This window comes from Siphateles boraxobius, unplaced genomic scaffold (assembly GCF_051911475.1).
Source record: "Siphateles boraxobius isolate OS27281-9 unplaced genomic scaffold, OSU_SipBor_1 26, whole genome shotgun sequence".
In the NCBI taxonomy this organism is placed as follows: domain Eukaryota; kingdom Metazoa; phylum Chordata; class Actinopteri; order Cypriniformes; family Leuciscidae; genus Siphateles; species Siphateles boraxobius.
The window spans coordinates 25347943-25375928 of NW_027508876.1; the positions used below are offsets into that span (position 1 = coordinate 25347943).

The 27986-nt window shown below is 37.3% G+C and overlaps 1 protein-coding gene across 3 annotated transcripts in view; it reads right to left on the minus strand.

The window, feature by feature from the left end:
* rsu1 (Ras suppressor protein 1) overlaps window positions 1-27986 on the minus strand; it is a 31254-nt gene that overhangs the window by 2517 nt on the left and 751 nt on the right. The window contains exons 1-8 of one of the 3 annotated variants that reach the window (XM_077245137.1): window positions 27595-27743; window positions 27349-27460; window positions 27044-27094; window positions 23073-23193; window positions 19326-19444; window positions 17435-17517; window positions 16825-16939; window positions 13079-13211 (exon numbers count right to left, since the gene is read on the minus strand). In XM_077245137.1, coding sequence (XP_077101252.1) covers window positions 13079-13211; window positions 16825-16939; window positions 17435-17517; window positions 19326-19444; window positions 23073-23193; window positions 27044-27094; window positions 27349-27457 — 731 coding nt within the window. In that variant the 5' untranslated portion in view covers window positions 27458-27460; window positions 27595-27743. Of the gene's footprint in view, window positions 1-13078; window positions 13212-16824; window positions 16940-17434; window positions 17518-19325; window positions 19445-23072; window positions 23194-27043; window positions 27095-27348; window positions 27461-27594; window positions 27744-27986 lie in introns of those variants that run through there. The other 2 variants (XM_077245138.1, XM_077245136.1) reach the window with 2 other exon arrangements.

Here is a 27986-nt window from a genome sequence, read left to right on the forward strand (position 1 = left end):
TGAGACACTGACACTGTTTTCCATGTTTAAAATGGTAAAAATGCTTGATTTTAAGCTATCTATTGAAAGTGCTATTATAGAGTCTGTACAGCAGTTCCACTGCTTCCGTTACCTCATTAATACTTCTCCCTGATTGGATGTTGACATAGTGGCTGGTGATTGCAGGGCTGGCGGCTCTACACCAAGCATATCTGGACCATGACTATGACATTCCCAAGTGTAATTAAGAATACTATTTGAGTTTGAATTTTAATTGCAGTGCAGTGAAATGTCAAGCGGCAGCTCAGATTCATGACTAAAGTTCATATCAAATATTTACAAAGGACCACACACGGCCCGAGTGGAGAGAGAGCAGATGTTCTCAGCCCAGCTCAGCGTTTGAGCCATTTTAATCACATTGCAAGAGGAAATCGCTAAATATTCTTACTATAAGCAGTCATTCAGCAGTTTTTTATGCAAAGTGACCTACAGTGTACTTATTAAGTGTATACTTCGGACAGACCCCTGAAGTAAGGAGAACTGGAAATAATAGCTCAGATATCAATGACAAAGACAACAACGTTTACATCTTTATTCTTTAATGTCAAACTGAGCGTCTTGATGAACCATATTTGAACGGTCAAGAATGCCAGTGTGGTTGTGATGACCAAATGACAGACATGAAACCTGGCACAATACATGTGAGCTACGACCAAGGCTCATCATCAGCAACAAACATGTTTTTCTTTTCCCAACACAAAGCTATCATATAGCTTCAGAAGACTTGGAATTGAATGTATAGATGTATACAGTAGTCGTAAAAAATATTTTTGTGGTGTTTTTGGAGCTCAGTGACCTCCTTCTTCAATTACTTGCATTACAAAAAAAGGCAACCAGGATATACTGCACTACTAGAAGAAAGAAATGACAAGATTCAGTAACTTACAGAATTTGTATTTTTAGGTGAAATAATTTTTCGGTGACAGCTCATTGAATGCTCTTTAAAAACTTTGAACATACAACCAATAAACTCAATTCTTCAACCAATACACCACAATCCGAGAACACAGCAAACCTTTTTTCCCCCCAATAAGTAGATACATGATCTGTTTTTGTCTTCTAAGTTGTGACTTGTCAGTGAGCACTCCTCTCATCAACAAATCAGTCTCTCTTGTTCTTCGGTCTCTTTGTATCTCTCTTAAGCTCCAAGCTGCCTGTCCGACTACGTAGTCCTGTCTGAGGCTCTTCCCTTGGGACCCGGAGGTTCCCGTTCTGCCCAGCCAGGCGCAGAGGCAAGAGCCCAGCAGGGAGGCGCTACTCAAACCCCTACGGACCCGCAGAGTTCCAGAATATCAGAGACCTCCAATACAGCTTTATACCTCACACATCTAATGGAAAAACTCACACAGCGTGCGTTTCATGTTTTATGGGGACTTTAAATAGACATACAAATTGCTTATTCTATCCCTCTACGCATCACAGAAAACTTTCTGCATTTTTACATTTTCAAAAAAACATCACTTAGTATGATTTATAAACTGTTTTCCTCATGGGGACTAAAACATTTCCCCAAAAGGACAAGGATAACAGATATTGCCATCTTTGTGGGGACATTTTGTCCCCACAAAGGTTTATTGGTTTACCTGAACAACACACACACAGGTTCACACACTGTTTAAGGAGACTCTCCATAGGTATAATGGTTTTTATACCGCTGTATATTTTGTCCCCTTATACTAACCCTACGGCATTTTTTTGAATTGTTTAATATGTTTTTTTAAGCAACAGGAAGTTCTTACGCGCGCACACACACGCACGCACGCACGCACGCACGCACGCACGCACGCACGCACGCACACACGCACACACGCACACACGCACACACACACACACACATGTGAAACCAAGAGGGTTTCACTTATAGGAAAAAGAGAAACGGGCAAAAAATAAAAAGACAACAATATCAACCTTCCAGACTGTTTAACAGGAAAAATACACATAATTAATACATCACACTGATGCAAATGTGGCATACTTAGCCAAGATGTCTAATTTTCATCTGACGACACATAATGGTGTCACTATATTAGTAATGACATGGAATCTATTCTGTGTAAAAAAAAAAAAAAAAAAATTTTAAACAAGAATAAAACAATTCATTAAATTAAAAACATAAAATAATGAAGTAAAGTAAAATAAAATCCAAAACAAAATACAAAAATATAAATAAAAAATAAGAAAAAACAAATCAATCATTAACATACATGTCCTTGTAAAATAACTAACAGACTGAAGGATTATGGGCTTCCTTAAACAAACAAATCTACATTCAAAATATGTAGATAAAAAAAACTGAAAAAGATGCATTTTATATGTATTTTTGTTCTTTTTGCCATTTTAATTGATTAAACTTGTGGCGACTTAGTTCAATGTCTCACTGTGCATTAAACATGTTGCCATGTCTCCAATGTAAACATTTAAAATTGTATTAAGTATTTATTATTATTTTTTATTTTAATTAATTAATTTTATTTAGTTTTATTAATTAAGTATTTAATGAAATATTTTAAACTAAACATTTGTAACTATCAGAACCAAATGACAAGGTAGTTTAAAGTCAGATCAGGTGACTTTAAAGGGTTCATGTTTGATTCTCTTGATGTGATCGCACAGGCAGAAGCCGAGAGCATGTCAGTGAGCTCATACGTCCCTGTAAGAAAGAAAGTTGTGTGTGTATGTGTGTGTGTGCGTGTACTGCGAGCTGACTGAAGGAATCAGTGTTGACAGATGCACGTAGATGTTTGTGCTGGTGTCAGGGCTAAATTGGGCTGTTTTACAGGAGGCTGATATGCAGGGGTGTGTGATCTGAATCTAAAAGCCGTTCTCTCTCTGTCAGTGTCCCGCAGGCTTGACGGACCCTCTGCCAACGCTGAGAGGAACTCCCAGCACATCTAACGCTATGTCTAAAGATCAACCCATGAAGCCTTCATAATGCTGTCATCAACTGACCGAAGACTGCAGCAGAATCCTGTCCAACAACCAAACTCTAACTACTCGTCTCAAAGCCTTTTTAAATGACTGATGTCTGATTCACAAATCATTATTTTGAATGAACAGGTCAAACTGATTACCAAAGCAAATAAAAATGACTCTACTGTAAACATGTGAGATGGCTGACAACATAAATGTAATCTATATGAACTAACCTCAAAAACATAGTGATAAACCATTAAACATTTCTCTGGAATACTGCATTCTGCAGTCGATTATGTACTTTGTTCGCTTTTTTTATTTTAAGGAAATCTATTTAAAAAAAAAAAATTTTATCTGGAAAGTACCATGTATTCATTTTGATAATGAACGGTCCACTATGCATTTGATTCTTTTTGAATCATTGTGTCTGTCGAATCATTTCGTGAAAACGACCAGCTGTACATTATGTATGCCATAATCAATTAAAAAAATATAATTTATGCCAAAAATGAAAGGAAAATAAAAATATGCAATGATCTCGGAACACTTTTGAGTATTGATTCAAATGAAAAATGAATCAGTGAATCAAAATGAACCATTCAAACAAACCAATTTGCTACATATAATTGCACTTTCCAGTACTCCTCAGCATCTAAAACCAATTCAAATCTTTTTTTTGTGATAATATTGACATATTGGTATCAGATAAAAAAGAGAGGGGGGAATGATAGCAGGAGTATTGTAGTATGTTGCATCAGCTGGAGAGAGAACAAAGATATTGCCTGATAAATGCAAAGCTAATGTTGCAACTGCATCTTTAAAAGGGAAACTGTCATATAAAGCTGTGATTTCACTCTTTATATCTTCATATAACAGCATAACTGCAGTCCGGTAAGGATGGGAAAATCTGACCCTGGTCTAAGAAAACATGTTACCACAGCAGCATTGCAGTGCTGAGCGGCTACAGAGTAAACATACAGATTTATTCTCCATTTATCTGCTTTCCTCATCATTTACAGCCAATTAAAAGTGGACCGGGACAGCAAAATCTACAGAAGCTGCTCCCAGACGCAGCCAGAGACTGTCTTTTTCTTGCGAGTGTTCCAGTTCCACATGGGATAATTAATCTCAGTTACAGTCAAGAGTGTCTAACACAGTCAGGGTGGCCGGTCATAAGTGTGTGTGTGGTGTGTGTGTGGTGTGTGTGTGGTGTGTGGTGTGTGGTGTGTGTGTGTGTGTGTGTGTGTGTGTGTGTGTGTGTGTGTGTGTGTGTGTGTGTGTGTGTGTGTGTGTGTGTGTGTGTGTGTGTGTGTGTGTGTGTGTGTGTCAGAGACGGTGTTTTTCACAGAGTGGCTTCCAAAGCATGTTCAGGTGTGTCAGAGGTGAGAGGGAATGAATTAATGATAAATGTGTGGCAAACTTGTGGATCATTGATCGGTCATTGAGGTTGGAGGTAATTTGTAAATGACGTTCCAGCTGCCATCTCATTCTCTAATCTCAGATCTCGTGTAATGCAATCAGGTAAACAAGCCTCAAACTCAAAGATTACAAAACAGCAGTGGCAAACAGAGTCTAAACTGAACTAGCTAGAACCCAAGCTGTAAATGCCATGCCTGCAGCTTTTTTTAAATTTGTGATAACAATGAAACATGGCAAATTGTGTGGACATACTTTTAGGCCAGGCTGTAATACAAAAAAAAATGTATATGAACTCATACAAAAATAAGAGAATTTATGAATCATTTTTCTTTTGCATAGTAGAATAAAACCAGTAGCTGTAGCCTTTTTTGCCAAATAAACTTAACCAAGTTTAGTTTTTTTACCCTCATATTTGAAATATTCAAAAAAAACATTTTCATCATATTTTGATGGTTTAATCAATCTTGTAAGTTCATTAAAAAACAAAAAAATATATATATAATTTTTTTTTTTAGCAATGACAGATTGACTGACCTACTCCATGCATGTACATTTGTGTGTGTGTGTATATATATATATATTATATTTGTTTGCATGTATGCATTTAAGATATATATTACATCATTTATACACATTATATGCAAAAATTTCTCACACACTAGATAATGCACTTATATTATGTATACTTGCATATATAATTTATATATTACAATAAATATACCTTTAAATGATCTAAGACTTAAGTACAATCTTACATTTGTTGTACATTTTAGTATAAAAGCAATGCAGACCTAAATCTCAACCGACCCAATTTGCTAAAATTGATCAGACTTTTCCGATTCATTTACGTTATCAGTTCAAACAAAACAAAGCAAATCAGACTTTCTGATTAATTAAATTAACAAACTGTCCCGGCCACTCACTTTCAGATTCCTTTAAGCTAAATTTATTTATTTACTCTCCAAAAATGATACTCTACAACTAAAGAGCAGGGTTGCTGAAGATAAGTGTGAAAAGTACCAATAACTACGGTTTAACACCAAGAACCTAGCAGCTAAACTTCTTTCAGCAGAGGACAAATACACAATCATAGACTCATCTCAGTATAAAACACTATCCGCGCTGACAGGACCAACGGAAATCCATGCACTCGCTAAATGAGAGTAAATGACAATAATGAAGACGGATGGCGAACGAGCGGCTCATAACTGATCTCTCCCCTGACGCCCCCATTATCAACAAGATCTGCAGGACCGAGCGACCCCATTACTGCACAGGACCTGAGACAGCCAATCACAGCAGGCTTCTCCACCCGGTTTGTGTACGTACAGTCATGCTACATTAGATCATCTACAAGATGAATGTTTTATGAAACATTCATTGTTGGGCTGAGAGTTACCCAGCACACTCAAGCCGGTGTGAACAGTAAACAGAAAGGCTGTGCTGAGTTTGGGCTGTTAACGTGGCCTTTTATTGATAAACTCTAGCAGGAGTTCCTGTCTGAGTTCAAACTAATGAGGAGTGATGGAACTGCTCTCAACCTTTAAAACCTCCAGAACCAAGAGATGAAGAACACAAATAAAGACTATGCGCAACACACACACACTCAGACTGAACTAATCTCTTCAGTTAGTCACGGGACTGTTGGTTTCTAGTAGGCCTCACAATGAAAGCGTATTAGGAGGATCAAATGAGGAAAACCTTGCAAAAGAAAAATTAAGTAAAATGTTACATATGAAATTAGTTCAAATAAATAACTAACTAACGTGGTCAGTTAAAGTTTATTGAGTAATTTTCTACTAAGTTGAAGTTTATTTTGTGATACTTATTTCAAGTAAATAAGTAGATGTGGTGTACACTCCAAAAAAATTTGAGCCTTTTTGAAAGATTTAAGCAATTTAATTAATAGTAAAATTCCATCAAAATGAATTGAATACTTCGTATTTTAACTGAATAGATGATTAAGGATTATTCAATTAAAATACTTAAGGATTATTCAATTCAATTTGATGGAATTTTACTATTAATTAAATTGCGTAAATCTTAAAAAAAATATTTTAAATAAAATATCTTAAAATATTTTTTGAGTGTATACAACATATCTACATAATAAAAGTAATGTGGTACCCACCCAAACAAAGAGACCTCAATACTTGGTACACAATACACAATAACAGTAACATTCGTTGGATCATTTGAGTATGAATGTGTTATTTTGAATAGAAAATTAACTCCAGATGCCACAAAACAGCAAGTTACTAAACCTAACAACAAAATCAATGATAAAACAGTGTAAATACAGCTGGAAAACAGTGGAAAATGCAACCTTATTAAATATGCATGCCCCCGTGCATGATGGAAACACTAGTATTAGAAAGCTGAAATTTTACAATGTTGATATTTACTGCAATGAATCAGATTTTCTGATTAATTTATAAACCAATTGAACAAGCCAATTTACCGAAACAAGACAGCTTTTAAACAGCTGGTGTCAGTTCTTTTGCAGCAGGACTCGGCCTGAGGAAGCAGCAATGCATGAATATAATTAGAGAGGATATGGAAAGGAAAGAGTCTGTCTGTGGAAACATGCACAGTGGATTAAACTTACAAAAACTCATTGCATTAGTGTTCAGAACTCCCAATCGACCTTTCTTCCATATTCAAACTAACTACAATTGAGATTTGAGAGCTACATTTCAGTGAATAATGGCTTAAATGTTGCTCTGTTTCTCACACAAACAATTGTAAGGCACTTGCAGGGTGTCATATGCATCACTATTCACAAACATAATTGACAAATTCTTTACGTCTTCATAACATTTTTAAACGCAGTCCTCATCAACAGCTTTGCACAGAAACAAATAAAAAAGTCACTGTACAAACCATGAAGCCACTTGATTTTCTATTGCAGTTTCACTAATACAGAGAGTAACCCTCATAATCAGTCCATCTCGAGAGTATATCAGTATTGATATCATCTTTAATCCTGTTATGCAAACTGATCTTTTACATCACATTACTGGCACTATGCTGTCATGTTCTGTTTGTACTCGGAGTAAATTATGAGCGCTCTCAGCAGAGTTAATCTCATCAATAAAATTACTGGCGAAAAGTCAGCTGACAACTTTTTTTTATGAACAATAAAACGATTGATTAAAACAAAAACATGATAAAAATAACTCTGCAAGATATTAATTCACTAACTATTTTTTTTTAGAAGAAATGTAAAAAAAATTATAATAATAATTTACATAATCAACAAATCGGTTTGTTGAGATGGTCTCAAGATGGCGCATGCATGGCCACAACCAATGTTTGTCTCCCAAGGCTTTGCAAGTTATTATAGAACTAACGGCGCTCGACACCACCCATAACAAACACATTCATTAGCTCACAAACGTAGCCTATTTAGATCAGTTGTTATCATTAACTAAAACTTTTTTCTTTTTCTTTTTTTAAATCTAAATAAAATAAAATAGTAGATGAAAAACAAAAAAGCTAAATGAAAATTATATATATATATATATATATATATATATATATATATATATATATATATATATATATATTGCCTTGGCCACTAACTAACATAAAATAAGTTGAATTTGAAGTACTGGAAATATTAAAACTGTTATATAAATATAAATCTATAGCAAAATTGATCTGAAAACATAAAAAACATGTTGTAATAGTGTATAAATAATACTAAAATAACACAGTTATATGAGGCAGGCATATACATTATATTACAACTAACATTTGTGCAAACAATTAAGTGAATGGATTTAAGAGCTAGTCAGTGTCAAAAATGATGAAACTTCCAAAAAGCAGCCAATACTTCAGCACAATGCTCAAAGTTTTCTAGTGGTTTTGTTTCTTTTTGTGTTGATAAATCTTTTATTTATTTGTAATTCATTTTGGAAATGACCAACAACTAAAATGTTATTATTGTTGACTAAAATATGCCATGTAAAATATGCTATTTCAGTCAGAGAAAATAAACGAATATAACAAATCATACATTAAAGAAAATTAAAATCGCAATCACACACTGAAAATGTGGCTTTTGACCCAATCTGTGTCAGAATGAGTTGTTTCTGTGTCTTTTTATCACAAACACACATGCAACAATTCCTGATCTGCGACCTTTCCTTCCCGCTGACTCATACCACTGGGTCCACGAGCAGATAGATGCGGGACTTCCTATATGTGTCCATGTCAGGGTCTGTGCCGCCGGGAAGTTAATTGCGGTTTGGTTTTTCAGTCAGCCCTGGACAGCTGTGAAGAGAGTGCTGTGGCGGTTGTACCGCGGTCAACAAGCGTTTAGAGTTAGCGATGAATAAAAGATGGCGGGAAGACGGCTTTATATGTTAATGCATTATGAGCACGAAGAGTCTCCCCAATGCTGTCAGTCAGATATAAGATCCTTCTGTCAGGTTAACAAGCCGCCCCATGAAATATGCATGACAGGTCACCCCCCTCCTCCTCCACTCGCGGTTCATGCTACGACCAAACCTACTGGCAGAAGAGCAGGAAACGAGTGGAGGGTTAGGACACATTGTCAACAGTTTTAATTCCAGAAATCTGTGTGAATTCAAGATAAATGACTAGAATATTCGACTAAACGTCAGCACTCAAGAAGCAACATGACTCATGATCTTAACGGCCATCAAATGGAACAGCGCTTACAACAAAACTATAAAATGATATCCTAAAACCATGGGTGGATCTGGGAAGAAAAAAATCAGGCTTAGCAAATGAGCTTGGCTCATGAATATTAAATTAAGTGTGGTGACGTTTGCCCACTAGTTCTACCTGATTTGTTCAGTAGGTATACCTGATTTGACAAAAAGCTCAGCAAAGTTTGGTAATATTATATACACACATTTATATCTATACTAGGGATGTGTCCGAAGCCTAATTCAGAATAATTCATAAAGGTGCAGAAAATGAATAACGCATTTTACGGAGGCCCTAAATGGACATGGTTAGGCTTGCTGCGGTGGCTGGTTACATTACATTACATAAGATTTGACTTATCACATGAAGATGGTGAGGACAGATGACTGACAGGACGACGTCGAAGAATTTGGTGCTTCATTGACAAATATCTTATCTTGTAAAATGTGTGGTCAGTACCGCCGCTCCCCATGCACACTTGCACAGAGTATGTGTGATCGCGAATAGGAAATGGAAAGTGAAAAGGTGATTTCAATAACCCGCATATTGATAGCAGCTAAGTAAGATAAGACAATATTTACATTCTGAATTTTTAGTATAGTCGTTTTTAGAAATCACAATGTCTTGTCTTCCACATTATTTTATACATTATTCTATTCATTTATTTATTTATTCAAAATAAAAAAGTGAATATTTTTGCAGGCCAAATACAATTTTGAATTGAGTTTGAGTTTCAATGATTCTCTGATGATATTACATATTAGATTAAAATACAATACTAATTTACAATACTGGTCGACAAAAAAACATTCATATTGGCCAAATGGGATAGATATATTGTGCGCACCCATTTAAAATAGATGGAGCATGCCAGGGTAAATTGTTACGCCCCAGCCAATTAAAAATGAAAGAAGCCTGGATGTGTCTGTCTTCCGCGGATTCAACATACTGGTATTTCCAAACGCTGGATCAGTGATCTTAAATGAGAAAATGTCCATCAGGAGTGAAAACTGGATGAGGTGAGGAATGGCGAAGAGAGAGGGACAGAGGTGTGAGTATTGTGATTTCTAAGCTGAAGGACATCTAGGCAGGTGAGAATGAAACTGTTGAACCGTGGACACACACCTACTGAGAATTACACACCGTTAACACTTGTCTAATGTGAGACAACCTACTTGTCTCTCTCGAGCACATTCGCAAGCCAGGCACATAAACAAACACACAGCATCTTAATGTTTATGCACTTTCATTCCGTGTCAAAATCCTCATAACCTAGTCCGGAACCTTTAAAAGACATTTGTGCTCAGGAAGTCATTCAACAACAGGCATGACCAGTCAACACGATGACAAAATTAATTCACCAGATTTACTTTCTTTGCGCATTTACCCGACAAATAGCTATTCAGCCATTGTTTTGGGTAACTGTTTTACTAATAGTTACTGTACTAATACAATAATAGCAAATAATGACATAATGACATTTGTTGAAAAACAATTGGTGTTATCATTTGGCATTTAACATGGTATATTATAATATAATTTCCAATGGTATTTCCTGATATTTTTCCTCAAAAAGAGTCACATTACCCAAGTAAAATGGGTTTTTAATAGGGGTGTAATAATATATCGTGTCCCAATATGTCCCAATACAAAAATTCAAAAATATTTATCGTGCAGTGACAATATATAGTTCACCCAAAATGAAAATTACTGTATAAACTTGGATTTTTCTCTCGCAGTTTTATTATCAGTACATTAAACTACTATATAATGTTGAATTTAATGTATAATAATGCAATGAGGGAATATTTATGGGTCCTGATAATGCCAAATGTCTTATGTTACCAGTAAAAAGTGGCCAAAATTAGTGCAAGCATGTTTGTCTAAAATAATTCTGTATTTTCAGCTTCAGAATCATGAATATTTTTATTCTGGTGTCACCACTGTCCTGTGCATTGGGTTATCAGCAACAAGTCCAAGCCTATTCATTTAAACACACAATTCAACACCAAATTATGCATTTTAATAAACAGTAATTTTTTTGTTAACGTTTTACTACAGTAGATGACTTGGAGTATTGCAATATCGTATCGCGAGTTCAGTATCGTGATATACTGTATATTGAATCGGGACTTGAGGGTATCGTTACACCCCTAGTTTTCAATGCTTTTTCTTGACTTGACCATGTAAAACCTTCCAATGATACATACATTAGGTAAACATGATGATAGTTCACGGATTAACCCTGGTGGGCTTCAAACCTGCAACCTTTGTTTTCCCAGCCCAGATCTTTCACCACAATGCTACACTACCCTTCTCCTCTCGAAGATCTCCTCTCTAAAACTTGAGGAGTAATTCTGACTAAATGGCACAATAAAGTACAAAAGATAACTATGGAAAGATAAATGGTGCTCAAAACTGCTTAGACTCAGATATCGGACTCAAAAATGTAACGCGGCAGTTTTGACGACTGCTTGACACTAAATGGATGACAGCTCCAGACTGCATTGATTCACTCAAAAATTCCCATTTATCAAACCAATTCTGCAATGTCAGCTCTCAGCGACCTTCAAACCTTGTGGACTTTGATACAAAGCAGCGTACTGAAAGTGTCCGACGCTAAAGAAATATTGAGTTTCGCAAAACACAAGCGTATTAGAAGGGATGATATGCAGTCAACATATCGAAACTATTCAAACCATTTCAAGCAGCGGTATCTGATTATTACGCAGACGCGCACACGCGCGCGGTCACGGTGTCAGCACACACTGAGATGCGTGGTGGTTCTGACTGTGCCCGTATGGGAAGATCAGTTCCGGTAAGGGGGTTACGGCGGTCCTCTCCAGACAGCGGCACAGCGGCACAGCTAAATGATCAAACGGAGGGGGATTTGCCTCTCCTGTTCAGGGGGATTGGTAAGTGGAACAGGGCTATGAAAGATACACTACAATTAGTCTGAAAACTTCCTTCCACCAGGTCAAAGGGATTACATCAGGTTGTGTCAGGTTTGTGCCATATTTGTTTAGTAACATACTATTAAAATACTGCAATTACATTTATATCATATAGAAACATATATAGTGTATATTACACACTAATATAACTATAAAAACATATACTACATATATAAGATGCTATATTAATATAAAATATGTACAAGCATATGTTCTTTTATACTAGCATATGCTCAGTTTTAATATATATATATATATATTTTTGTTCCACTACTAGATTACTGAGAGCAGAAAGTTGTGCTGTATGGCCAGTTCTATTATCGCCTGATGCAAAAAGTCACTCGGTTTCAAACTAATGCAAATAAATAATTTTTTGCTGAATATTTTGTAGCATGTAAGAGGAATGAGAGCGATAACGAAAGAGAGAGAGAGAGAGAGAGACAAGACTTTTAGGGTAACGCCTCGAGCTTTCATTTTAATTAGTTTGATTGTGCATTAAATCATCAGATCCTGAAATAATAAGAGAACTGCACCTTTCCTCTCTTTCATCACCATCCTAAGGGTTGTTCCAGAAAAATATGTGCCACAATAAAACTGGCCTGCATAGAGGGACTAAATTTATACTTTGCATTTAGCAAGACATTTCAGGACATTTCTCTTAGTTAAAGACCCAGCGAGTCTGTCTGAATAAGGTCTGGTGATGTGCGTTTGATCTAATACGAGTTCCACGACTAGCATCATGTTTTACAGACTGGAGTTGTAGCATCCGATGCATCAAGAGCTGAACAGGGCCGCCCTATGGCCTTTAGGCTATTGAAATGAACACTGGCACATCTGACTGCGGGCTGAGCAATACGTCAAGCAAACACCCCAATGATTCTTTAGTGAATGATGCAGGTGTTGAGTTTTTAAACCTGGAGGTAGGCGAGATGATCAGTCTCGGTCACTGCTTTTAGGGACCGAACCTTCAACGATCCCTAACCATCGAGATACTATCTCTTTTGTGTCACTCAGATTCACAGCACATGGTCCTGGATGTTTGACAGCACAGAGGGATGGAGATATTCACTTACTACTTGTAGGTCTCTGAGCGGATGTACTCAAAGACATGAGAGATGCCCAACTGGAACTGGTCTGCTATGGGAATCACCCAGGAGTTATTCTCAGCCTTAAACACCTGCTTTGGGCCTGTCAGGTCCAGGTTACCTACAGACAGAGAGAGAGGAGGAAATTTACCAAAAGGGAAAGTGAAAGAAAAGGTAAAAATCAAACAAGGAGAGGAGACTAGACAAGAAAAGAGAAAATACACGAAGAAATAAGCCAATAAGATGCAATAAGATGGTGTGATGGAAAAATGAGTAGAGACAATATGAGTTAAGAAAGAAAAAATTATAAAAAGACCAGACCAGACCTTCACTGGGTACTCTGCCATCGTAAGTGAGATTAAAATCCGATGGGAGCGAACATGTTCAGGTCGGAGTGCACTGCGAACGGCATAGGGAATAAGGGAACATCGAATAAGGGAACATCGATACATCACTTCACAGGAAGTGTAGAGCGAATATAACCCAACTGTCATTGCGCATTGCATCACTAGTCTGAACCAACGATGGAGCAGAGCCATTGAGTTTTTCAGCGGCTCTGCAATAGAGGAGTTTACGCATGGTTTTTGAATATTCATAAATATGTTGTTGTTATACAAACTAGAAAATTTATTAATGTTCATGGCATTAAATTTAACGTTCGCATTTGTTGCAAGTGTTGAAAAGCAGCTGAGGCTCTGTCATTTTTTATTTCAAATAATAGCTGCAATACTCAATTAAATCTACAAGTAGTCCATGTACTAAACATTTAAATTATATTTATTAGATACATAATGTTTGTTTTGGATATGATATGATACTGATATGATGCATTTGAAAGTAAACTATATTTATGTTATATCATAATCTGCGCGACCCCGTCGTTGCCTTTCTTTGATGATGATGTAGGGAGTTCCAAATGAGCGATTATTGTCAGCGAATTCCACTTCAATGGATATCCCGTGCTCAGGGAGTAGGCAGCAGTGAACACTGCAAAGGTGGCTTGTCGAATGGAAGGCAGCTAATGAGTCAAAACGAGAAGAAATGAGAGATAAGAGAGAAGAGAAGAGACCCGATGAGATGAGATTAGATGAGAAAAGAATCAAGACAAAGCAAGAAATGAGAAGACATGACAAAAAAAAAAACATGACGCCTGACAAAAAAACTTAAAAAACAGAAACGTGACATAAGAGAGAAGAGACCAGATGAAACTAGATGAGAGGGAAGAAAAAAAAGACAAAACATGAAAGAGATAAAAGAAGTTATGAGAAAGAGACAAGAAAAAAGGGGGATGAGATGAGACGAAGATAAGAGGAGATGAGATGAGACAAGGAGGAGAGGAGAAGAGACGAGAGGAGAAGAGATGAGACAAAGAGGAGAAGAGAAGAGACAAAGAGGAGAGGAGACTAGATGAGACAAGACAAGAGGAGACGAGGAGATGAGATAAGAGAAGACAAAACAAGAAAAGAAACAAGATGAAAAAGAGAAGATTATAGACTTTTTTTTGAGACAAGAAGAGACAAAAGAGGACCAGAAGTGAAGAGAAGATAGGAGAAGAAAAGAGACGAGATGAGACGTGAAGACACAAGACCAGCAAAGAACCGGTTCACAGCCGATAGAACAGTACAGCCCAAAGTGATAATGTGGCTCATCTCAGCTCACAAGGGGGCTAATTAAATAGTTTCTGATAGCGAGTGTTGAGCGGCCTGACAAAGAGGGGGTGAAATTAAACCTGGACCCAGACACACAACGCCACACCTCACAAACGCAATCAGACAAGACCGTTAGTGTAAATCAGCCCTGAACCTAAAAAACCTAGACGACAGTCCTATATGTACAACTAATTCAGATCTCATTGGTTGAGCAGACGTCTGCATTTCAACATTTTAAACAGTTTAAAGCATCAGCTTTACACATGAGATGTTCTGAATGGTAAAGACTGTCTATCTGTCCTCTTTGCACTCTCTCGTACACATCCCTCACTTTTTCTTCTTCTTCTCTCCTTTTCCTTTCCTGCTCTTGGCATGTGCGCTTGGTTGCTCCTTGTTAGCTCCGCTCTCCTCTCACACACACATCTTAACGAGGCTGGTCTGTGGAGTGGGATTACAGGGACATGACAGAGGGGTCCTAATAAGCTACACACGGGAAGAGTCTCCCCTACAGAGTGCACAGGACAAAGACCTGCTGACCAGAGCGGTCACACACACCTAGAACGGCAATAAACAACTGCCAATAGCTAAAACACTACATAAGTCATAAAACAAAAATTTGAGAGCTGTTTGCCTGTCCAGAACTCTCAGTTATGTGCTAGTGGGGTGGTTGAGGGTGTTGCTTTGGACTGGCAAAGGAGTTGTGAGTGGTTTTTGAAGTGTTGCAGCACAACAATATTTTTTAAACTCTCAGTCATGGTGCTAGTGAGTGGTTGAGGGTGTTGGTATGCATTTGCTAGCATCAATTTTGCTATTTGTAGCTCGTTTCAAACACATACACCTCACAAATTCAAGCCGACAATGGCCAATTCTTTAAATGTTTAAAAAATAATTGCGAACTTGTAAGCTGCTTCGTCTACTTACCCTTCACACGACATTTATATGACACTTAAGGTGAGTGCTGACATAATGCTGGAATACCGGTACACTAGAATCATAAATTAAACTGTTGGAATGGAACAAGACAGGAGGAAAAACTACTGTCAAAAGGGCAGTTGGGTTGTGTGTGTGTGTGTGTGTGTGTGTGTGTGTGTGTGTGTGTGTGTGTGTGTGTGTGTGTGTGTGTAAGTTTTCCCAAAGTGAAGTCACTCAGGTAGAGAGCAGTTTGACCTGGGTTGACCCCAGAAGTACCACTCTGAGGTGTGATCCAACTCAGAGCTCCCAGCCAATCACATCAGAGATGACAAATCTGTAGCCAATTAGAATGCACAGGAGGGTGACCACCTGGTTATTGCTCTGTTGCAGGACAGTAGATGTGATTTTGTGGGGTATTTTATTTTATTCTGGTATTGTAATTTCAGGGGGAAAAAAACAATAAAGACATAATTTAAATGTGGGACACTGTTTATATCTTGCACGATGCAGGAGAAAGCTCACAATTCCGTGACTGTCCAGCATGGTGGTCACCCTAATGCATAGCTGAGTCTGGAAGTTTAAGTGTGGATGATTTATTGGTTAAGGAGGGTGTGTATTAGTTTGCATTCCTATCCATCAGCCACTACACTCCAGTTTTAAAGCAACACCAAGGAACTTTTCCTCTGCGGTCGCCCTACAGTTTGGAAGCGGAATTGTCCATTACTGCTGTCATAAATAATTTAGCCTACCGCAGCCTACTGTCGCACGCGCATGCTCGCTGTTTATCCAGCACCGGCTTTGGAATCAACAATTGCCACAGACAAGGTAGAGTATGATGCATGATTTTATGAAAGAAATCACAAACGAAGAAAAACTATGTATGCCGTAAAGCAGACGAATTTCGTAGTTCTTTTTGTGCTCTGGTTACCACCCCGAAACCCGAAGTTACATAGTGCCAGTAAAAGCGATACAGACCACGTCAGGCTATGGCAGACGTGTCATTTAACCAATTGTAAGTCGATGTACCATCACAAGGGTCTTGGAAATATATTATGAAAGTTGAAAAACTACATATTGTTACTTTAAGGCCAGGCTTTGATTAGTTAAAAGGAATGTTTAAAGGATGTTGGTCCAGGAACATGTGTTACGCACATGGACATGTTCATGTCTTACCAAGTTCAGGAGGCAGTACAGTGAGTCTGTTTCCTTGAATGTGAAGTTCTTTCAGCTGAGCCAGATCCCCGATTTCTTTGGGTAGAGAGATGAGGTCATTGTCCCTCAAACTCAACTGAAAAAAGAGAGAGTGAGGAATTAGAGAGCAGCAGCAAAGAAAGGGACAAAAGGTTTATAATTGCAATGTCTTCTTGGCCCATAGACTTCCATTGTAAATGCATTACTGTACACTGCTATAAACTGCAGGACAAGTCAAAATTATTCTCTGTGGTAACTGACAGCATGTCACATGAGTGCACCATTTAATATACTAACACTTGTATTATAAAAATCATGGGTGTAATCACACCCATATTTTAACGCAACACCAAACAAAAATAGTTGAATTTTATTTTTCAAGTTTAAAGTTGTAATTATTAGCTGTTTTATGTGACTGTGACCCTGCATTGAGACTGATCCTAGCGAGCACAGGGTGAAGATCAGCCTCTAAATCACCTCTCACCACGTCTGATAAAGAACACACACTGCGGAGAATAAATCCAACACACACGGCACAGAGCACCGCCACAAAAGCAATTGATTTCAGAGGGAATTTAGATAAATTACTCACTATCTGTAGCTTGGCCAGCTTGCCAATGTCTGGGGGCAAAATCTCAAAATCGTTGTCACTGAGATAGAGCGCTCGCAGGGTGGCTGAAATGAGACAGAGAAGTGTGTGTAAGTGTGTGTGTGTGTGTGTGTTAGAGGAGTATTGCAAACACAGATCAATAGAAATGGTCATCTCTGATTGATACAGCATGGCTACAATCTTACACCCAAGCACACAGACAATATCAACAGATCGACCAAAAGCATCAAATATACACTGCAAATGTTCAGAAAAGCAATAACCAATTAAATAAACATGTAAATAATTTTCTGAACAAAAATCTTTTTAAAATCCTACACAAATAAGGCCACAACCAACAAGTATTTGGATAATCTATATCTGAGATTTTTAAAAAGTTTTTTTTGTGTGGCCCCACCCACTTCCTGAGCATCCGATGTTAAAGCAACAGCATCACAATCATATCTATTTCAACTTGTTTTAGAAGTCAGTGTCAATATCACAGCCGATATGACAGCCCCTCTCCAAACAGCACTTATAAAAAGCGGTTTAGAAGTGTGTGTGTGTGTGTGTGTGTGTGTGTGTTAGAGATCAGAGACCTTGATTAATGTTAAGATGGTGCCTTCATTATGTGGCTGCCATTAAAATAACAGGTTATTAGAGCCCATCACTGCTCATCAGTATCCTCTGACGGGACCAGCTGATTGGACTGATGAGGATTAGATGATGAAGTTAACAGTTATTTTGTTAGCATATTGTTAGTAGGTAGTCTGGTCCTCATTGCAGCTTATTCTGACAAACAACTACCCAAATTGACAGGAACCCGTGTTATTTCAGCAACCAACCACAATTCTTACTCGTTTAAGTGACTGAAACCAATAATCTCACAAAAATAATCGAGAAATTACTAAAAACCTGTTGACATTGTAGTCTAAAAAGGTAGCTTTGGTCTAAAAAAAAAGAGAGAGAAAGGTAATCAAGTGAAATAAAGTCATTCATTTCACTTGATGACCATTTTGGTGATTCTATTTTCTTTCCTTATAATTTATGGGGAAAGACTGAAATCTCCAACACTGTTTGTCAACATTGTTTTTCATATCTCTAAGCATTAGTCAATTCTTATCATAAATGAATATCAAATGTTGCTTCTTTTGATTAAATCACACAAAAAATAGTGAGATTTAAAATGCCCTGATATACTTCAAGCTCAATCAAGAAATGAACTGGTGTGACATAATTATGAACAAAATAGGTGTGCTCCGAGGCTCCGCCTTCTTTGACGTGGAAATCTTCTGTTCAATCCATCGAGGTCACACAGCAGTGAGGGTGGTGTCCGGACTTTCGCTGACAGTATACTACTGGTCACGCATTTTGAACTTCCTTTTAGCCCTTAGCGAAGAACAATATAAGTATTTAAGAGCCTTAAAGTGATAGTTCACCCTAAAATGAAAGTTAAGTCATAATTTACTCATCCTGGTGTTGTTCTAATCCCGTATGACCTTCTTTCTTTTACGGACAACAAAATGAGAATTAAAAAAAAAATTCCAGCTCGCACTTACATATAATGGCAGTGATTAACAATTTGAAATGAATGACTTAATTTTCATTTAAGGGTAAACTATCCCTTTAAACCTGACTGGGAAATGCGACTTTGTTTTAAGGCAAACAAAATAAAAGCCTGTGCAGTGTGCACTTGCACAGGTTTTTTAAAACAAAGTTAAAAACTGACACTTGTAAATTGCCAGCCAATAAGAATGTAGCTTTTCCCTTTCTACATTTCTTTTTATTTTAGTTTGGAATATGCATCAAGTGGTCAATGAACAGTCTTTTGTTATAAATTAGTAAGATTGATGCAGGTTATACTGCTAGTACATTGTGTGTGTTGCAGACTTACTGAGGTAAAAGAAATTTCCGGGCAGGGAGGACTCGTTCAGATTGTTGTACGTCAGATCCAGAACCTCCAGCGCCGGAAGAGATCCGAACCCTCGTGGAAGTGTGCTCAACCTGTTCATCCTACACATGAAGACCATAAAATGCCATTTTAACCAAATCATCAGCTTAAAAACAGACACTGCACATCCACAAGCAGATACACACTTATAAAACACCCGTCAATTCTTGACACAGGGGAACCCAATGAAAATCCTTAGCCGACCTACTCGAAGACATGAGACAGAGACATGCAGTGCGCACAGATCCATCTCACTGATTTTGATTGATATTTCAGATATCACTCAACAGCTCTTCTCCGAAAAGAAAAATTTGAAAAGAATAAACACTTTTATTCAGCAAGAATGCATTAAATTGATCAAAAGTGACAGTAAAGACACTTCTAATGTTGCAAAAGATTTATATTTCAAATAAACACTGTTCTCTTGAACTATTTATTTATCAAATAATCCTGAAATGATGATCATAATCAGAATAAGAATCAAATCAACAAATTAGAATGATTTCTGAAGGATCATGTGACTGAAGACGGGAGTAATGATGCTGAAAATTCAGCTTTGCCAACTCAGGAATAAATTATATTTTAAAATATATTCATATAGAAACAGGGTTCCAGACTGCGACCAAATTATTTTTTGAGAATGTGGGAGTTAAAATGTTATGTGGTCGCATTTGTGCGAGTGGACGCTTGAGCAACAGAACGCCGTTGTATCAGGTGCTGCAGTCCTAAACTTATGTTCAAAATGAACGAGTAGGCTACATCATGAATCCATTTTCCAAACCGTGTTTTTGACTTATTCTGAATCACTACGGTACGCCTATAATAAGTGTTTATATTCGGACTATTTTATCCCGGGGTCGTCTCGGCTGCGGAGTAGCCCAGTGCCTGCGTGACTCGCCATAGACATTAACGGAGAGAAGTTCCGTCTATAATGGCCTTCCGCAAGACACGTGCAGTTTATTTATTGACGAACGTAGACGTCACGCGCATTGCACACTGATGGTGAAACGAGCCAATTACGAATTCACGAATTAAGGCATATAAAAATGGTCTCACGAAACACAGAGCCCCTTCCTCCTACGTCTTTTCAGCGGTTATATTTTTTTCTCTGTCGAGTGATTACTCTCATGATCGCTCGACAGAGGAAAAGGAAATTATTATAAAATGCAGAAGGTAAGGAGTGTGAGATTTCTGCTTTTTGTTACAACTATAAACTTTGATAACGAAAAATCTGTATCAGTTTATTATAATACTCTAATCTTTTAAAATGTAATGCATATATTTGAATATTTAATGATTTTTAAAAGATAGAAAGATGATAATAGACAGATAGATAGATAGAATATGATTAAAATGTAAATAGATAGATTGTATATAATTCAAATGTAAAATGCTTAAAATTACAGATTAAAATTACTGTCCAAAATCCATGAAAATCCTGAAATTTGGCAATGATAAATAATATATTATAGGTATTTCTGCTGCAACCCAGAAAGCCTTTGCTAGCCTTGGTCCATTGAAACCACTATTCATCAGCATGCATTGATTAATCCCATGGCATGTAGCAAAAAAAAAAAAAAAAAAAGGTGCGACCAAATCATATGCTGGTGCGACCAACTGAGAAAGTTGGTAGCACCAGTGCAACCAGTGGAAAAGTTAGTCTGGAGCCCTGAGAAAGCATTTTATTATTATTGTAAAAAATACTTCACAATATTACTGTATTTTTCGATCAAATAAATGCATCCTTGGTGAGTATAAGAAGACTTAGTTCTAAATCAACACTTGAACAGTAGTGTATGTGAAAACCAAATTTTCAATGGTTTCAGACATTTAGACACCATTTTTTATATATATAAAAACTTAAGGTATTTCTTAATGAAAGTTGAATGTTCAGCTAGCTCACCAATATTAAAAATATGTTGAGTCTGTAAATGTTAAAATCATATTTGCCCTTGAAAGGTAGCAAATTAAATTTTGGCAGAGAACTTCCGACAGAGAACATGGAATCTGAAATTAGAAAGGCTCAAGGTGCCCGACGACGTGGATAAAACACGGGAGAGAGCAAGAGAGAGAAAAAGAGAGAGAGGGGCGCCCAAATCAGATGCTGATTAACTCTTGCTTATTTAAGCGTCTGTGCTCCGTCTCTTTCATTCTCGCTTTCAAATGACACTTGGTTGCTATGAAGACAATGAAACTTTAGCAACAGATTTTAAAGAAACAAACAAATTGATCCCACCACATGTTTGCGAAGCAATTACACGAGAAGGGGAATTGTTTTGACAAATGAGATCAGGATAACGGGCGGCCGCACGCTCACACACACATCCTCACGTTTGAGTCGAGAGTAGCGGCCGGGAATACAACAGGCCGGCTTATGTTTTCAAGATTATGTGTAGAAATGGTGCGTCTGACAGCAAATCGATGGAAATGTGCGGTGTCAGACGCGGGGCAGATTGTGCCGTGCTTTAATCCTGCATGACATTGAGGAGGCTCCGCCCTCGGAGGAGAAGGAGAACCCTTGGGATTCGGGTGGGGCTCAGGTGGGCTCTAAACACCAGGGGATGACCAGATGACCGGGGATGAAGAGAGTCAGAGAGGAAGAAGAACAGAGGATGACAGCTGCACTGCCACTGTCAAGGCTTCTTAACCTCACAAAAAGGATTGACAACCATTCCTAAACCAGATATGCTTTGATAACCAGGAGATAACAGTGTCTGATCAACAACATATACTAGAATGATCCTCCTCAATATGAAATTATTAATTACGTTAATGCAGACATGATCTTTGGGAATGATTTCTGACCCAGAAATGAGCAGATTTATGGTTCAGAAAACCAGAGGAGACGGGAGGAGAAAATACAATATTCGAGCAGAGGAGACTAGACAAGACGAGAGGATACAAGAGGAAGGGAAAGCAAGGAAAGAGAGGAGTGAAAAACCAAGACGAAAAATTTGAGAGGAGACGAGACCACGAGATAAGAGAGATAATAAGAGAGAAAAATAAGACAAGTGAACAGACATGAACACAAGAGAAGAGACAAGAAGAGTCGAGAGAAGAAAAGAGAGATAAAAAGCAAAACAAAAAACAAAATGAGGGAAAAATAAAGAAGAGACAAGACGAAGAGGCAAAACAAGTTGAGAGACAAGAAGTGAACAGACGTGAACAAGAGAAGAAAAGAAATAAATAGGATACAAAAGGAGAAGAGGTGAAAGTATAAGAGACAAAAGAAGAAACGAAAAGAGATGAGAGTAGGGGAAAGGAGATGAGACAGAAGAAGGTACAAGACGAAACAAAACAAAACAACACAAAGGAGTGAAAAGTAGAAAAGAGATGAGACAAGAGACTAAACAAGTTGAGAAGAGATGGAAAAAGAAAACACGAAAGGAGAGAAGATCAGAGCCACTAGACGAGAGGAAAGAAAAGGGGAGGTGGGAAAAACCAAGACGAAAATATGAGAAGAGATGAGACGAAAAGAGAAGAGAGATGAGGAAAAAAGACAAGAGGAGAAATAAGAGAAGAGAACAGACGGGAAGATTTGAAGAAAACAGAAGAAAAGAGACAAGTGGATACAAGAGGAGAAGAAATTAAAGTATAATAGACAACGGACAAAACAAACAAAAAATAACAAAGAGGAAAAAGTAGAGAAGAGGCTAAACAAATTGAGAAGAGATGGTACAAGAAACTAACCCAAGGTTCAGATGTTTCAGTTTCTGAAGGCTACTGATCTGAGTTGGAAGCTCCTCAATCTGGTTATTAAACATGTTCAACACCTCCAAGTTCTTCAGATCTGCAATGTTAGGAGGCACACCTGAAAAAAAAGAAAGAGATGGTAAGGATAAACTAATAAACAAGAACAACTTCAATTCTGCAGGTATCATCAATCTCAATCAATCAAAGCGTTTCAATTGACTGTATTATAATCACCAATACAATCCTCAAGGTAAAGCATTCCCAAACGAGAGACGAGGTCTAACGAACAGAGGCCGAAGGTTTAACGGATAATTATCAGAGTCAGCAGACAGACTTTTTGATGGCTCAATTACGGGTCCCTCCCCCAGCGATAGATTTGACACTTTAATGATGGAGGCCTTAGCATAAAGCCCCCCCCCCCATACACACACACACACACACACTCACTCCTGCTGTCCACAGAGATCGATGGGCCGAACAGGCGCTCTATCCGATTACTGGCTGATCAATGGCCCCTCATTACGGAGGAGGGGAGGTGGGAGAGGTTTACACAAACAGCATGACACGAATACCTCCAGAGAGATCAACGAGAGCTGCCCCGCGCCAGACACAGAGGAACAAATGATTCAGCCGTCACACAAACAATTCAGAAATCCAACAAGGAAACACAAGCATGAATGCACATGCTCTCACAGCCCTCTTCAGCACATGTGCTTGCTCAGAAACATAGGGATTGCTTTAAAATAAACATTCACTTATAGGAGATTAATTTAATACTACTTCTTCTATTATTTATTATTATTATTAATAAAGTAATTTGTTATTAATGAATGTTTATTGTAAATTGACATCCATGTTCCTTTTAAACAATAGAATAATAATTATTAATACAAAAATGCAACAATATGTATTGTGTATAGTTCACCAAAAGTAAAATTTCTGTGTGAGGAAAATATTCGAGTTTTAGTGTCCGTACTACATTAAACTGCTATATATAATGTTGAATATAATGTATAATAATGTAATGAGGGAATATTTGTGGGTCCTGATAATGCCAAATGTCTTATGTTACCAGTAAAAAGTGGCCATCATTATTTTAAATATATATAGTGGGTGACTGAGTGCAAGCATATTCGTCTAAAATAATTCTGTATTTTCAGCTTCAGAATCATGAATATTTTTATTCTGGTGTCACCATTGTCCTGTGCATTGGGTTATCAGCACCAAGTCCAAGCCTATTCATTTACACACACAATGTAATATCAAATGTAGTATTTTAATCAACTACATTTTTTGTTAACCTTTTACCATATTCGTATCGTGATAGGTATCAAATCGTGACATGAGGGTATCGTTACACCCCTAATATGTACCAAATGTTATGAAATCAGTACATTGTGTACATTCAGTACATGTGCATGATAATAAGAAACAAATTATTATTATTATTATTATTATGTACATTCAAATTAGAGACTAACTGCTTTCTTTTAGGTAATTTTGAGATATTATATCATATTTAAATACTAGCCAATTTATTATATAGACACACATGAATACCAGCAAATAAAAAAATAATAATTTGGCCTGTCAAACAAATGTTAAAATACATTAAACACACACATACGCATACATGCATACATACATTCATACATACATACATATACAATGCAATATATATATAAAATTTGTGTTTGAAAGCTATAACAGTAAAAGTGTTACAGAAATGTACATTTTAGACAAAAAATTGTGTCCATGCTAGTGGAGTAAGTTTCAGTTGGACCCTTCAATTCCCAATTTTTGCATCAATCCTCTGACCTTTTCACCTATAAAAGATACTTGAAACATACAATTTGTTTCCCAGTGTCTCTTCGGACCTGTAAACGTACCAAGAGACACCGCAGGACACTGAACTCTGCGCCCCATGTCAGGGTCCCTGTACTCGTCTCCAAATGACACACAAGATCGATCTGTTCTGCCTTTCCCACCCTTAAGACACATGCCTCTACCAGACATCTACACTTTATCTTCTTAAATCACAGACAGGGCTCTAACAGCGCTACAGACTGTTCTTCTGCTGGCTTTTCTTGCTTGAAATATATTTTTTTATGCACAAGTTGCAAGTACTAAACTGCTTGTAAACAAGCTTAAAGTGTGTGTGTGTGTGTGTGTGTGTGTGTGTGTGTGTGTGTGTGTGTGTGTGCGCTCCCTATTGGAGCCTTTAAAACAGGCAGAAAATGCTGATGGTAATAGGACAAAGAGTACACGGCTATATGGAGCAGAAAGGTTTCCCCCTCTCTCCTCTCGGTCTCATTACCTGAGCTGATGCCTGACCGGGCCGAACAGCAGCCCTGCTTTACTCATGAGCCACTAATGAAAGGGTTCCAAATGTCACTGTAATTCCTGACTACCCTGAAAAGTTCAAAAGATGGCAGATTCCCTGTCTCTGCTCTTTAAGTAGGCAGGATGAGAGAGAGGAGAGGAACAGAGGAGAAAATGCAGAGTGGTGTGAAATACACAAGGGGGAAAGGGTATAAAAATACACTCTATTTCCAATTTCTATACAATGAAGTCCAGGAACAAAGTAAAATTCTGTTTGTTTGTTTTTTAAACCTAAAAAGTATAGGGGGTGTGGGTTAAGATACAGATTTTTTTTAAACATTGTGAAATCATCATATTTATGACCACATAGATTATTCAGATTTATAGATTTATAGAAGTCTCTTAATATATATTTAATTACATTTATTAAATAAATTTTTTTTAACAGCAAAATAAAAGCATTTTTCTAGTGGTCTCTGGCTATTGGACCGCACTCTGTATCCATAAAGTTTCATTTTCTCCCTCATTTAATCCAGCTAAAGACAAGCGATGTGACCTGTAACGGAATGAGTCGTTTTCTCTTCAAATCAAAACCATATTAAAAGGCTTTGATCATTTCTAGCAGAGTATGATTATAATATAACATAACATAATATAATATAAATAGTATAAAATAAAGCAGTTTGCTTGTGGTCTCACGCTTTTGGACCCCACTGTGTATCAATAAAGTTTCACTTTCTCCCTCATTTAATCAGCCTCAGAGAAGCAGCGTGGCCCGCAACGGAGTCATTTCCTCATCTTCAAATCTTATAAATCATATTAAAAGGCTTTGATCATTACTTCAGACGGTACCTGGCAGAAGTGTGCATTATCACACTGGGATCTTCATGGAGATTAAGGGAAACGATTCCTGCATAAACAAACAAATCCCCAACCAAACACTTCCTGTTCAGATCAGATGAGAGTGAACGTGGCTTAGGGCGATTACCATGGACCCAAAGATTATGCGGGTGGGGAAAACAAGATACAAACATATTATTTCTCCTAATAACTCTCAACTTACAAAGATTATTATTAAACTCACTTAAAAGAATATAAGAAATGTTCACAACTTGCAGTGAATATTAACTTTACATATACTACTATTGTTCACTATCTATTATTGTGGTACATTAATTGAGCAGAACATAAAAATCAAACAACCAGTGATCAACAAAGACAAGACAGCCCTCTAGTGGAGTTAACCAGTTCTACAGCCTTCATGAACCTGCAGTCTCAATGTAATATTACACTTGTGCTGTTTACTGTACTGCAATAAAAAAAAAAAAAAATTAACTGCAATAAAAGCATATAAAACCAATTTTAACAAAAAATTTAGTCCCCAATCATTTTAAACTTTATTACCTTCTACTTTTTGTTGTTTTCTATTGGATTTCTACTTGGTAAATAAGTTGCATTTCCAACAGACCCAGAGATTTGCCTTATTAACCATCACTAACTCCAACTTAGGCAGAGCCATGCTATAAAACTTACAGAACTTTTACCATCTCTCAAAGATGAAAGCATTATCTGTAAATATAAGTATGTAATATGTTAAAATTAAAAGCTCAAATAAAACACAAAAAGAGGATGAGACAAGAACTTACCACTCAGCTTGTTGTGGCTCAGGACCAGTTGGGTTATGTTGGACAAGGTGACTACAAAATAAAAAATAAATAAAAAGACAGGTTTAGTTGTTGTTGTTGTTGATGATGATGATGTCAACGGGATGGCGTCACTAATCTCATACTGTCTGCAATCATATTTTGTAAATAGACATTACATACTTTGGCTGACAGCCACATATTTACAGTGTAAACAAAACGAATTAACATTAAGTTTATTAACATTAGCACAATATAAAACTTTAAACGTGTAAAGAAACTGTCCAGACTGAATACAGCAGACTCACACAATCCAGGAATATCCAGCAGGTTTGATATTCCTCTGTCACACATGTCCACCTCCGGGATATTCTTATCACGACTCTCCTCCACTATCTTTTTTAGGGACTTTGACATTTTCTACAAGAAAAGATTAACAAATAAAAGACCCGAATACACGCAGAGAATCTCCCGAATAGTTTTGCCACTTTGGCCCCAAATCGTGGTTCAAATCTAGTCATAAAAATCAGATAAAGAACTCACTCACTATTTACCTAACTGTATGGAAAATACTTAAGCATGCAGGAAAACCAGACAACAAATATCCAGGCCCTACGGGTAGTAAAACCAGATCTTTTTAAAGCAAGGCAGTCGCTCACACCCAACCGGAAGTTGATAGTATGTCTGTAAAAGTCGCATTCTTTCCTTAAAAGGGTATTTCCGGGGTCGAGAGAAAGGAAAAGAATGTCAAGCAGAATTCTTTTCCATTGTCCAATCAGCTGCTAGAGAGTCAGCGGATTCGTTGAAAAAAGGAATACTAATGTCCAATCAGAACACACGCCGCTACAACAGTGCGTGTCCTTCTGCCAATCAAAAATGTAGGAGAAACCATAGAGTAGAAATGCGCACACAGCCCAGTATAGATGCGCACAAATAATGTTTGACT